Below are 14,508 nucleotides of genomic sequence, written 5' to 3' on the forward strand. Positions count from 1 at the left end.
GGCTTCCGATACACGTGGGTAAAGCTTACAATATTGTAATCGCGACTTTATCTAACACAACACTATTTTACCTCTCGTCTGTACCAAAAGCCTGCCTCATTATACATAAAAGGATTTCACAATAAAAGGAAATTGATACATTATCAACCCATCGCCAGCCCAAGTTCGGATTGGCAGACTTCAAGCACCATTAACAGGCCTCTCTCCGTCACTTACACCATACTAAACAAAACAAAACACTTACATTCTTACAAAATACAAACACCGGTAGTGAGCCGGCGATGGGTTGAGGAAAACAGCAAAATACTTAACTACTATCATTGGAATGCTGAGAAGTGTTTTCCAAAGAATTATTACTTTGTTCAAAACTTGCTTGATATTCTTCAGCAGGACTGCGTCTGACATTTACAATTCGATATATACCCTGAAAAAAAATTTGATGATGTGACTATAGCCCGGTCAATATAGACATTTGAAATAACAATAATTCCCACAGAGCCAAATATTGGTGGAGAGCTGGGGTTTACCATTACAAATAACATCGATCCTATGTGTGCTACTAAAGTTATTCGGGGTCAAAGGTCAAAATTTGAAGTTTTTGGATTTTTCTCGAAAACAGTAAGTTTTATAAAAAAAATGCAGGCCCAAAGTTGTAGATCTTAAAATTCTCTACAAAAATAGTTTCATAATTACTATAATAAATATTACAGTAAATATACTCTATTTAGTTATATATAAATATAACTAAATTGATAGGACTAAATCTAATGTTATCCCTTTTCCTTTTTATCCGACTACGGCAAAGCCAAAGGGAATGGTTATGATTTTACCCTTCAGGCTCAAAATGTTGATTGAATTCTCATAATGTTGAATTTGCAAACTGTTGAATTTCGGAGTTGCAAAATGTTGAGAATCAAAATGTTAGATTCGCAATATGTTGAATTTCAATTCCCAAAATGTTGAATCCCAAAATGTTGAATTCGCAAAATATAGAACTTTAATTCCCAAAATGTTAAATCCCAAAATGTTGAATTAACAAAATGTTGAATTTCAATTCTCAAAATGTTGAACCCCAAAATGTTGAATCGTTCGGTTTGAGGAATCAATTTTTTCAATCGACTTTGATTTTTGATCGATTTGATGGAGAAAGTAAACGGTTGGTATTTTACCTTTTTTGATAGTGAGATAGAATAAAGTAATGAAAAAGAGCGCGACTGCAATATAAAAAACACCTTTTATATAAGAAAAGTATAGGAGAACCCCGAGCGAATATTATATAATATTTAGTATAATACTCACAAAAAAATTGATAAATGCAAGTACTATGCAAAATAATTTATCTTTGCTTGAGATTTCGGGAGGATTTTTTATTAGCCTCGCGCACCGAAGGTTCCGTGCCAAGTTGTAGGTATGTAAATAGTTCTCTAACGAAAAGATAAAATGGATTCAGGGACAAACTTAACTTTGCCATCAGATATTACTATCTCGTTCAGTTATTCAGATAGCCCCCGTCGCAAAAATGGTTTAAAACTGACAACTTTGACGATAGGTAAGTCCTTGACTCCTTTTTATGTTTTAAAATCCAACATTTTGCGAATTCAACATTTTGGGATTTAATATTTTGGGAATTGAAATTTAATATTTTGCGAATTCAACGTTTTGGGATTCATGGGATTCAACATTTTAGAAATTGAAATTCAACATTTTGCGAATTCAACATTATTTAAGAATTCAACATTTTGGGCTAGGATTTTAACAATCTGGTTCATTAATGATTAAGAAAAAAAGTATAACAAATTATCATTTCACCAAAAACTTTTCAAAAACTAATCAAATCACAAACGTCGTATTCCACAAACATATCATTTTACAAAAGATCATTTGACAAATATTCTATTCACAGATTACTTTGCAAAATTTTACTTTGCAAAGAGCCTAGCCGGATAAGCATAGATAGTTAGTTAATATCAAGATAGTTAACTACGTGTATTTTTATATTGAGAAAATAACAACAGACAGATTCGACAGCTCTCTATAACAGATTAATAATCGCACCGTTTTAATGACCAACATTCGGCCATAGGAACCCTTATAGGATCACTTTGTGGCCTGTCTGTCTGTCTGCCTGTCCGTACGACAGACGGACACTGTCAAGAAACCTATAGGGTACTTCCCATCGACCTACAATCATGAAATTTGGCAGGTAGATAGGTCTTATAGCACAAGTAAAGGAATAACTCTGAAAACCGTGAATTTGTGGTTACATCACAGAAAAAAAAATTAAAATATGTTTTAATTTTCAAAGTAAGATAACTATACCAAGTGGGGTATCATATGAAAGTGCTTTACTTGCACATTCTAAAACAGATTTTTATGTATTTTTAAGCATAAAAGTTTTTGATTTATCGTGCAAAATGTCGGAAAAATACCCGAGTACGGAACCCTCGGTGCGCGAGTTTGACTCGCACTTGGCCGGTTCTTTCTAATATTACACTTAATACTGCGATTGAATTACAGATTGATATAAAACACATTTCATTACTTCTTTAAAAACGTTAACTATTACAGGATAGTTAAAATTTTTAAAGTTAGTACACAAAAAAAATATTACATTCATAGACATCCTATTCATGTGTCACAATATATTCATAGACAAGAGTCTCATGCTCTTGTCTATGAATATAATATTTCATTTCTTCTTTAAAAACGTTAACTATTACAAGATAGTTAAAATTTTTAAAGTTAATACACAAAAAAAATTTATATTTAAATAATTTGCACATCTACATTACTTTTGGATCGTCAAAAGCATTTACCTCAGTGGATACGCACCCCAACTCGTGCATATCAAGGACACTAATCGAAAATTCTTGAAATTGTGGAGTCAATAAAGAAGTAAAATAGTCAATCTTAGGAAGTCCTCAGAAACGGCTCCGATTTTGATGTTTTTTTTTCAATTTTTGTTTTTTATATATTGTTTAAAGTCAGAAAAGTTTTGAAGCCGGGATTTTTTTTCAATATTTTTTAATCCGTATGTATTTATACATGAAGTCCTCTAAAACGTTACCTTCTCTTTGAGAGGTTGTAGAGGTGGTCAAATGCTATCAAATTACCTCTTAACACCTATGGACATAAAGAGCCCGTTTTTGAGTTAGTGATGGTTTTCAGAAAAAATACATATTTATTTGTTTTAAATTGATTTAAAAAGTGAGGCATTTGCCAACTTTTTATTTAATTTCTAAGTAGCAGATATCACAATTAATAATTGTGAGTACTAAAATAAAAATAATCATCATAGGTTCTCAAGGTAAGGCTCCGAAACTGTACCAGAGTCATAATTTATATTTGGTTACTTTGCCAAAAATTCTATGTTTTTTTCCATAAAATCACTGAAATTTTTGGCCTGCAGATTATCTTTAAAATTTCTACACATTCTCAGCTGTCTAATAACGTACAAAACTCTATAATAAGTTGAAATTACCTAAAGAAACGATAAAATAATAGCACAAGGGAGAAATTTCTTATGCCTGAAACTTTCGATAAAAAATCGTTTCTATCGATCGATCGGCCTAACCCGTGGCGAACTTCATGATCAAACTAGACCAGACTACATTTAGATAGTGAAATGTTACCTCCCTTTAAGTTTAGTTACTAGCTCTAAACAAAGAAAAAACTATTTTATTGAAAATTTCAGATTTAAGCAATTTCTCCCTTGTGCCATTATTTTATCGTTTTTTAGCTAATTTTGAACCTATAATAGAGTTTGATACGTTATTAGATAGCTGAGAATGTGTAGAAGTTTTAGAGATCAAAAATTTGTGTAACTTTTCAAAAAATATTGCATTTTTGGCAAAGTAACCAAATAGAAATTATGAAACAGGTACAGTTTTGGAACACTAACTGGAGAACCTATGAGGATTATAATTATTTTAGTACACACAATTATTAATTAAGATGTCTGCCACTTAGAAACTTAGTAAAAAGCTGGCGCTATATATCTTACTTTTTATAAATAAATTCAAGAAACAAATACGTATTTTTTCTGACAACAATCAATAACTCGAAAACGGGCCCTTTTTGCCTTTAGGTGTTTAGAGATCATTAGATAGCATTTGACCTCCTCTACGACCTCTCAAGGAGAAGGTAACGTTTTACTGGAATTCATGTATAAATATCATACATATGGATTAAAAATATTAAAAACTATTTCCCCGCCTCAAAACGTTTCTGATTTTAAATAATATATAAAAAACAAAAATTTTAAAAGTCATCAAAATCGGAGCTGTTTCTGAGGACTTCCGACGGAAAGGCTTCGTTTACTCCACTAATACCAATAGTAGTTTTAAATACAGACACGAAAATATTATTAAGCTTATTTCTAGATGGTTACGAAAAAATACTTACCGATGCAGATATGGGTGTGCTCAGTAGTAAACGGCGGGTAACGGGATGATCATGGTATGATTTACTAACTACTAAACTACTACTAAACTAACTACTAAATATTATATACACTAAACTAAACAACTATTATACTAATATATTATATTATATTAATACTAATACAATATGATATTTAGTGAAATATAAAGTTTAAATATATTAATAAAATCATAAAAGTGTAAGTTTGGAGTTATTGGTAGTGTGTAAAAGGATGCGCTGTTAAAATACACTTAACACTGTCACTGCACTTATTGTACCTAACTCACCTAACGAACTTAGTCGTTTACTCCATCCAAGTACCTACTTACTTACCTAGTATCTGGAACGCGCCAGTCCGATTTTTTGTGCTAACTGCGGGGGTCGCAAAATTGTTTACTTGTAAATTACACCAAAGGAATTTATACTTGTGAAGAATTCATTCCACACTTTAAGCAACGCCATGTTCAAGAAGAACAAGACAAGTTTTAATAATAATTATTTTAATAATATATTTTAACCTGGTTTAGAAAACCAACTTTGTGTAAAGGAATATCTAATGCTGCTATGCACGTACACACATACACACGCATACATACCCATAAACATACACAAACATCAACATAACCTTCTAAACTACCTACTTACCTACTATTCGTAAAGCCTAATCCAACCTAAAACCTAATTAACCTAAAATAACCTAATCAAATATAAATAGATACGGGGCTGGTGTGATGCAACACGTTTATTACCTGGTTCAAAAACCAGTCCCCACATATTAGCTAATTATAGAGGCTGCATAGTAGCCAAGGAGATGCAATCCATTAGAAACAAGAAATACAAAAATCCATCTTCTCAAAACACTCAAGCAACAAGTGATAAATTCAAATTCAAAATATTTTTATTCAATTAGACTTTTACAAGTTCTTTTGAATCGTCAAAAGCATCTACCATCTAAAGCAAAACAAACTCCAGCTATTTATGTTAATTAATATCTATAATAGTACAGAAATATATGTACACTTGCTCTCACACACACGCACACACACACACACGCACACACATATACACGCACACACATATACACGCACGCACACACACACGCACACGCACACGCACGCGCACACGCACGCGCACACGCACGCGCACACGCACGCGCACACGCACACGCACGCACGCACGCGCACTCATGTTGTGATTACCTATTGCTACTACTTTACTGAAAAGCTTCTGTTATAATCCCATTGTAATCCCATTTGGCCTTATTTTTATATGTAGTCTAAAATTTAAAATTATATTAGCTGTAACGCTGTTGATTACAAATAAATGAATAAAATAAAATAAACATAAACAAATAAATAAATAAATCAATAAATAAATAAATGAAAGGTGATATGATGCATGAAGTTGTGTGGTGAAGTGGTGAAGTTTGAAGTGGTTAAGATTCTAAGATGAAATCTATGAAACTTGGACTAAGCATTAGCGCGTGCATTCATAGCATATTTTATACTCTATCAACAGAAAAAAAGTTAGCATAGGGCTCGAGTAGTACCGAAAAGATTCGTTAGGGATTGGTTGGTCACTCAAAATACTAACTTCTCTTCATGGATGGAGTAGAGTTAGCTTTAGGGACGATGATATAGTGCAATAAAAATAACAAGCTAAACCATAGCCGCCAAGCCCAATTCGCAAATGCTTTCGTTAAAAAGCTAAATAAAATGAACAATGTACGCGATATAAGCTCCTTCTCATAGTATATCCACGGAAAAAAGTGAGTGTAAGGCTCTCTCTGTTCTGTATTTCTAGACAAAAGACAGACGAAAATCTCAGTGGGCGTTAACCATTTTCGAGACACCAATCAATCACTAACATGTTCTGAAAAACATTCAAAACTCTGATTCCAATTTTTCAAAAAATAATTTGAAATTCAATTCGAAAACAGAATTGTTTGTGATTGATTGGTGACTCAAAATGGTTGACGCCCAGTGAGATTTTATACAACTTCTTTCCGTGGATAGAAACACTAGGTACACGCTTTTATCGATTATAATAACGAAAAGAAGAAAATGTGCAATGTAGTTGTGCAAATTAGGTATATTGTTAAATTAATAAATAGTTCTCCGGTCTCACGAAGTCCGATCGTATGTTGTTTGCGGGGCGCACATTGCGCAAGCATCATTTGGAGCTGGTGAGCAGAACGGTGTAACTAAACTTCTGTCTTTGATCCAGTCAGTACAAATTCCAACTCATTTCTTAGCAAACCGGGCTAAAACTGTACTGAAATTGAGCCCAAATTCATGAATTTTATTCATAACGGCTTAAAAGTGTGCTAAAATTCAGTCCAAAGTTCGTGAGTTGAATCAAAACAATACAATTACAGTCAAGTTTTAACTTTCATTCAGTTTTTAGCTCCTGCTGTAAAATTTAACTTCATGCAAATTCCTCCATTTTGTTCGCCAGCTCCTCAATTATTGCACATTTGAAATGAAATCGGCGTTGTCGCATACCACGGCCGAGTGGAGTTTGTGAGACAGGTGAACTCCTACGATGGAAACGCTCGGGCGGCTGGCTAAACGCCGTAGTTACATATCCCGCGCCCGTGCGTCAATGAAAACATACACATGACTAGTTCAACTGACAAAGTCATGAAGAATTGCGAAAATCATGATGTGTGGAAAGAGAACGAACGAATAATATTGGTTATGACAACAATCTTGCAGGAAGCATACAAAGCTTTGGCTTTTTGAATTTTTACATAATGTTTTAAAAGATAAATTTTGTTAGTTGAACTAAAAATGGGACGTCGTTACATGAAAAAGAACTAACCCATCAATTTTAAATGTGAATATCTAAAAATTAACTGAGTGGGTTGGATCCTTTTCACGTAAAGTGAATTTATAAAAGTATTACTAAAGCATGGATTATAATGTTGATAAGTAAGTAAGTTCAGTATATATTATTAAAATAAAATTAGTAGTCCGCAAGCAATCCAGCAAAGTATTTTAAACAAGTTGCGTTCATCTCTGAAGCATAAAACTAGGGACGGACAAGTTGTGTGCAAGATGTAATACTTTTATGTAAAAGTGATATAGAGGTTGGCGGTTTAAACTTGACTATTTGATCAATGTGTATGTTATAATGTAACAGCTAAGCTAAAAAGGTGGCTTACTTAAATAAGACAAAATATACTACACAAATATATGTAAATACAATAAAAATATAATATAGACTAATTTGTTTATATTTGACGGTGCACGCAAAGCTCAAAACACAGTGCCGCACACAACATTATATGAACAGAGAATAACATAATGCACAGCAATACAGAAAAAACTTTAAATTATCCAGCCTCTAGTACAAGTATCTGACACCATGTCAGAGACCTGTAAATGAGTGTAATATTAAAAATTTATACATACATGATTTAATAGTTAAAATGTTCATAAATGGTAATAATTATAGTATAAACAAATGCATAGCACAATGAGATAAAATATATATAAATATAAACACGCATCTACACACATAAGTAAACATTCCGATTGTTTTGAACTGTACTTGTGCTTACTTTTACGATACCGAAACGAGTTAACGCAAGCACCAGCCCCGCGCACCGTCAAATGCAACAACTACATTAGAGATACTGCATACTGACTTCTACTATTCTTCACAGTATAGTTACATGTTTAAAAAGATATTTAATATATGATATTTGATAATATTTTTTATAAGGGTTAAACCGCCAAGCTCGTATTCTGTTCGCAATCGCACGGGTACGTACCCCATTCCAGAAAAAGGACGGCAGGTTGTTGACGACGTCTTCGGAGCGCACCAGAGGCGCGCAATGCTGCAGCTCCGCCCACATGTCCCTGAGGCTGTCAGGAGGCTGGCCCCACAACCCCGCCTGCCGAAACACGGACAACTGTAGTACCGCTCCACTACCGCCACCACCAGCCACCTCACTATATATATTATACTAGCTGATGCCGCAGCTTCGCCCGCGTGGATTTACGTTTTTACAAATCCGGTGGGAACTTTTCATTTCCCAGGACTAAAGTAGCCTCCCGTAATAGCCCGTCTCCGGGTTGCAACTTGTTTCCGTACCACTTAAAAACATTTAAACGGATGATCCTTTAAAAATCCCGAGGGATCACCAGGATTTAGGAATGCAATTCCTTACAGCATCAGGGTTGAGGAGTTGGATCCTGAAGGTCAACGACAAAGTATTTACTTGGTATAGATACCTTTCAATATCAATTTATAACCGACAGTTTCTAAATCCCATCAGCTTGGTGGTCAGGTTCTGTGCTGCATCAGGATTGAAGAGTTGGAATCCAAATTTTTTTATGGAACAATGTCGCAAAGTTCGTTTATCGAATTAAATGTTCGCTTTGCCTCCTACGTTTTTTTTTAAATTGAACAGTAGGTAAAATGTATACTCACATCCATTTGTCTAATGCCTGGCGTAATGTGTGGCGGCTCCTGTAAAGATAAATTATTATTATGGATTAATAAAATCTCCATGCCATTATCCATTCCATACTAAAATTATAATAAATTTTTAAGGTTCCATACCTCAAAAGGAAAAATGGAACCCTTATAGGATCACTTTGCTATCTGTCTGTCCGTTTGTCGTGTCTGTCAAGAAAACCTATAGGGTACTTCCCGTTTATTTAGAATCATGAAATTTGGCAGGTAGGTAGCTCTTATAGCACAAGGAATAAATCCGAAAACTGTGAATTTGTGGTGACATCACAAAAAAAAATTGAAATGTGTTGATGACCAAATAATAATAATAATTAGTGTTTTCAATTTTTAAAGTAAGATAACTACACCAAGTGGGGTATCATCTAAAAGGGCTTTACGTGTATATTCTAAAACAGATTTTTATTTATTTTTATGCACAATAGTTTTAGATTTATCGTGCAAAATGTCGGAAAAAATAACCGAGTACGGAACCCTCGCTCGAGTCTGACTCGCACTAGGCCGGTTTTTTCTTTAACCGACTTAAAAGGCAAAATGTGTAAGAAGTGCACCATAACTAGCCACGGCTCAAGCCTCGCACCAGACCAGAGATTTTAAAATGATAAACTTCGTGCCGGGAGTCGGAGCCAGGACCACCACTGACCACTGCGCCGAGGAGGTCGTTAAAATGGAGTTTGATGATGATGACTCACTACATATGCGAACGGCACCACGGGGCCATAAGTGAACAAGGGGCGCAGGTCTGTTTCACAGCCACGCTTTACGAGCATAGTCTGGCTGAAGAAGCCTCTGTTGTACCAGAACAACATGACCTCGCTGCTGAATGGCCCCTGGAGCCGACCCTGCAACAAATTAACCATCGAACTATTATTATATTAGGTACGGACCCCTAAAAAGAATACCCGGCTGAGTTCGTTGTGGGCTCTTCTCACACTTGGGCGCGTAGATTTAGTTTTAAGTTTACGTAATTAACTATCACCGTAACATTATCTTACAAATATAACAATTGATAGTCAAAAGTGTGCAATAGTACCTACTTTGAATAATTTGTAACAAAACTTTATATAAATGCACGGAGAGTGAAAGAGATATCACTCTCCGTGCATCTATATTGTTGTCTTACTCATCACCGAGCACGAATTTCATGTTTTACTAGCTTACGCCCACGACTTCACTGATTTGAAACCGCAATTTTACCCGCGGTTACACAAGAACAACAAAGACTCGTGCTATCTCGTTCATAATTCGCGCTTACAAAAGCGGACGGACGCGCGCTACAATCGGCTGAGATATTTTCGCGCCATTCAAAAATAAGATTTCTGCGCAGGTACATCGGTGAACTTATAAAAGTGGTAGTAATGTATGACTACTTTGAAAAATACTTACGTTGGGGTCTTTGTAAAACCAAGTATTGGCCAATGACTCTAACGATTTAAAATACTGGCGATGTTGTGTTATCATTTCCTCGTAAAAGGAAGATAAAGTGTCGTCCGCCTTGCTGCGTGCTTTTGTTTCGGCGTATAGGTTAAGTAGCTTTGGGCCGTCGCCTATGTTGGTTGGAGACGGGGGCTGTAGAAGAAAATTTGTTTTAAGGTACCACAGGCAATTGAACAATTCACGACCACATGACGCAATTTACTGCAACACCCAGCAATATCTGAAAATTTCAGCAATGCGAAGTAATTACTCCACATTGCTCCAGTTGATCTATACGTGTTGCCGAGCGACAATTGATTAAAAAACCGGCCAAGTGGGAGCATGTGTTTGAAGTAATTAATATCACTTGCTTTAACGGTGAACGAAAACATCGTGAGGTAACCTGAATATCTGAGAGTTCTCCACAATGTCTCTCAAAGGTATGTGAAGACTGCCATCCCGCACTTGGCCAGCATGGTGGACTACGGCCAAACCCTTATCATTCTAAGAGATCTGTTCTCAGTAGTGAGCCGGCGATGGGTTGATCATGATGATTATGTAATATATGTATGATATGTGGCTCTAATCAGTGAGCAAAAACGAGTTTTGCTCACTGGTTTTGGGCAGCAAAGGCGCCCTGTTTGTGCTAGAGAGGTGAAAAAGAAATTCTCTCACCCTTGGATTATCAAGTTCGGGGTAAAGTTGAGACCAATCGCCCTCGAAAGGTCTCAAGTAGGCATTCAGCTCTTCGCCTTGGTAAACACGCATCGCTGGATTAACCGCCAATGCAGAAGCGTTCCCTTGGGCTTGGTCCTGCGGCAGCGCCGCACCTGTTCAGTTGGCCATTTTAAACACAACAAACAAAGATAAAAAAACGATGCAATCAAATCAATACAATGGCGTCGATTCGGATGCCTTTCTCTAAAATAAATTTAGACAAGAGTATCTGCACCTTTTTCTTTGTAATATTGCTAAAAAGGAAGGAAAACGAATTTTAAATTGAAGACTCAATTGTAGTGCTACTTTCGGCATCAAAAATTTGTTTTATTTTAAACTCTGCATTGCACATAAAAAAACAAAATATTGAATTTTAAAAATTGAATTCAAGGGACGATACGCACGATATTGTAGCTGCTGCATAAAATGATTGTTTATTTGTGTACTAACCCGTAGTCGCAGGTGGTAAGCCAAGGGCGGAATTCAGCGCCGAGTTCTGGACGCCGACCACGCCGGGACTCTCTCTTGCCGGGGCGGCCTCGAACCCCGGGGCGACACCCCGGAATCCGGCCGAGGCTCCGATGTCCACGATCGGTGTGGGTGCAAGGCTGCACCGAGCTCGTTGCAGTGCCAGCTCCGTGGTGTCCGGCGGGTTAGGAAGCGGCGGCTGCGGTAAGCCGGCGGCACCCATTGTACAATCCCTGGCCCTCAGCCGAACAAGCTCCGCTTCCAACATCGCATACACTTCCTCGCTCGATACGTTTTCGTATCTGCTGGTATCCATTAACCTAGCGAGGTCAGCTGGCACACTAGGTAGGCCAAGCCTAATTAAAAAGAAAGATTTGCTTCATTATTTTTAATACAATGCAATGCTAGAATATGGAATGCCCTTCCGGCTTCCGTTTTGCCCGGTAGCTATAATATTTACAAAAGAAGAGTGGCTGGGGGGCACCTTCTAGGCAGGCGCGCTCTAACTTAGACTCCATCGTCTCCGGCTTTTTGGTATGATTGCAGTCGAGCACAAGCCTAGACAGTTAAAAGAATGTGTGCAGTTCTCACACGGTCCAAGTGAAACCTTAAGAAAACTAAACTTCAAGAGAATGAGACGCATTTATACATTTAGGAATAGGAAAATTGGGATGATGCCTATCAAAAATAAATTATTTCTTAGGAATTATTAAATAGAGTCTAAATTACCGATTTAACTAAAAAAAGTATGTCAAATTACGTCAAATTTCTATGACGTCACATCTGTGAATTTCATACAAGCTCCCTTGCTAAGCGAGCGTTTTGACGTTTGATAAAAGTCACTGATTTGACTAGTAGTCATCATCCCTATTGTAGGATTTATTTATTATAATATTGTTATCAATGCGAAGATAAAGGTTTTTTTTTAAATCCCGTGGGAACTCATTGTTTTTAAAGTAAAAAATAGCCTATGTTTTAATCCAGGGTATAATCTATCTCCATTTAAAATTTCAGCCAAATCCGTCCAGCAATTTTTACGTAAAAGAGTAACTAACAAACAGACACACACACATACACAAACTTTCACTTTTATATTATTATTGTGACTAGCTGATGCCCGCGACTTCATTTACGAGGATGTAGGTTTTCTTAAAATCCCGTGAGAACTGATTTTTCGGAATAAAAAAATGTGTTAATCCATTGTATAATCTATCTCAATTCCAAATTTTGGCCAATTCCGTTCAGTAGTTTTTGCGTGAAACAGTAACAAACACACACATACACGTACAAACTTTCACCTTTATAATATTAGTGTGATTCTTATTATACAGACTTCAAGTTTTTAATTTCACCTGGACCATAATAACGAATTGTTCATCAAAATCGGTTCATTAGTTTAGGCGTTACACACATATACATGCAGACTGCTACAATCATATAATACATGGTAAATTATTTTGACAATTCAAAAGCACTTGTAAAACATTATTTGAAATTCAGACGTTAGGGGCCAAGAACATTAAAAATGCTCACATTTTGGCTAAGACTCTTGAGCTTTCGATGTCCTCCGCGCTGGGCTCCCAGTTGGGTCTGCCGGCACCTAAACACAATGTACAGTGACAAAGTTGTGTGGAAGCAACCTGCTTATACTAACATATTGTAACTTTTTATGACTTGAAAAGAGCAACTACTGAGTTACTTGCCGATTTTCCTCCGTAGAATCTGCATTCCAAACCAGTGGTAGCCGCAACTTAGCGTAAGAGACACTTGTCGTCCAATATCAAGCCTCGATAGCTCAACGGTTGAGGAGCGGACCGGATTTATAATTTCTTAATTTCTGGTCTGGTGGGAGGCTTCGGCCGTGGCTAGTTACTACCCTACTGACAAAGCCATGCCGCCAAGCGATTAAGCTTTCCGGTACGATGCCGTGTAGAAACCAAAGGAGTATGGGTTTAATGTAAACTGCCATACTCCTTCTAGGTTAGCCCGCTTCCATCTTAGACGGCATCATCACTTACCACCAGGTGAGATTGCAGTCAAAGGCTAACTTGTATCTGAATAATATGAAAACAGAGGAAACAAGATGAATACCTCGCGACGCGCTAGTCGCCGGCTGGGCGGCTTGCAGCGCCGGCGCGGGGCCTGCGCCTTCGTTCCGCTGTTGGCTCGTGGAGGGCTGCGGCTCCTCCTCTGGGATTCGGTCTAGCGAGCTGCTTTCCTCATGATGGGCTCCAGTTACATTAGTATTTCGGCGGTTTTGCTCCTCCGCCTGTCGAGAAACTTCATTTAAAGTGGCTTATCCCATTGGTCTAGTAATTGGAAATAAAAGCATTTTCATGGCTATTATGAAGCATTATGAAACCACCCGCGACTTCGTTCGCGTTGATGAAGGTTTTTACACACACACACACACACACACGCACGCACGCACGCACGCACGCACGCACGCACGCACGCACGCACGCACGCACGCACGCACGCACGCACACACACACACACACACACACACACACACACACACACACACACACACACACACACAAACTTTCTCCTTTATAATATTAGTGTGATAAAGCATTTGCTTGGCTAATATTCTTTTTTTTTACAAGTTTGATATTACATTTTCATAACGTGGCAGTTCTCATTTAAGTCTATATAGAGTCAAACGAATTTTTTAAAACAGATGAACATAAATAAAACACCGGAGCATAATTTGTTTAAAACATGTTTTATGATTTTTTTCAAAAGAAATGTTCTTTTTTACTCTTTAAAAAAAGCTACTCGGGGGAAAAAAGGGGTACAAAACGAGATAACAGAAGGGGATTTGGTGAAAAAAATACTCTACCTTTTTCTTTTCGGCTTTAGCCTTTTCAGAGGCCCACCATTCTGCCGAGGCCTCTTCGCAGTCTTGGTTCCCCGCGCGTGAAAACCCCGCATGCGTGTGAGAACGCGATAGAACTAAAACAAACAAACAAAATACTCGTACGTGCTGAAAAAAATTAT

At 36.9% G+C, this 14,508-nt stretch overlaps 1 protein-coding gene across 4 annotated transcripts in view; it reads right to left on the bottom strand.

Annotated features, from left to right (window-relative positions):
* LOC123880016 (GRB10-interacting GYF protein 2) overlaps positions 1 to 14,508 on the bottom strand; it is a 52,755-nt gene that overhangs the window by 23,828 nt on the left and 14,419 nt on the right. For all 4 annotated transcript variants that reach the window (XM_045927880.1, XM_045927881.1, XM_045927879.1 and 1 more), the window contains exons 9-17: positions 14,351 to 14,463; positions 13,597 to 13,774; positions 13,039 to 13,105; positions 11,488 to 11,861; positions 10,996 to 11,150; positions 10,291 to 10,473; positions 9,597 to 9,746; positions 8,863 to 8,901; positions 8,201 to 8,323 (exon numbers count right to left, since the gene is read on the bottom strand). In XM_045927880.1, coding sequence (XP_045783836.1) covers positions 8,201 to 8,323; positions 8,863 to 8,901; positions 9,597 to 9,746; positions 10,291 to 10,473; positions 10,996 to 11,150; positions 11,488 to 11,861; positions 13,039 to 13,105; positions 13,597 to 13,774; positions 14,351 to 14,463 — 1,382 coding nt within the window. The remainder of the gene's footprint in view (positions 1 to 8,200; positions 8,324 to 8,862; positions 8,902 to 9,596; positions 9,747 to 10,290; positions 10,474 to 10,995; positions 11,151 to 11,487; positions 11,862 to 13,038; positions 13,106 to 13,596; positions 13,775 to 14,350; positions 14,464 to 14,508) is intronic.

The sequence above is a fragment of the Maniola jurtina genome, chromosome Z (genome assembly GCF_905333055.1).
Source record: "Maniola jurtina chromosome Z, ilManJurt1.1, whole genome shotgun sequence".
NCBI classification, from domain to species: domain Eukaryota; kingdom Metazoa; phylum Arthropoda; class Insecta; order Lepidoptera; family Nymphalidae; genus Maniola; species Maniola jurtina.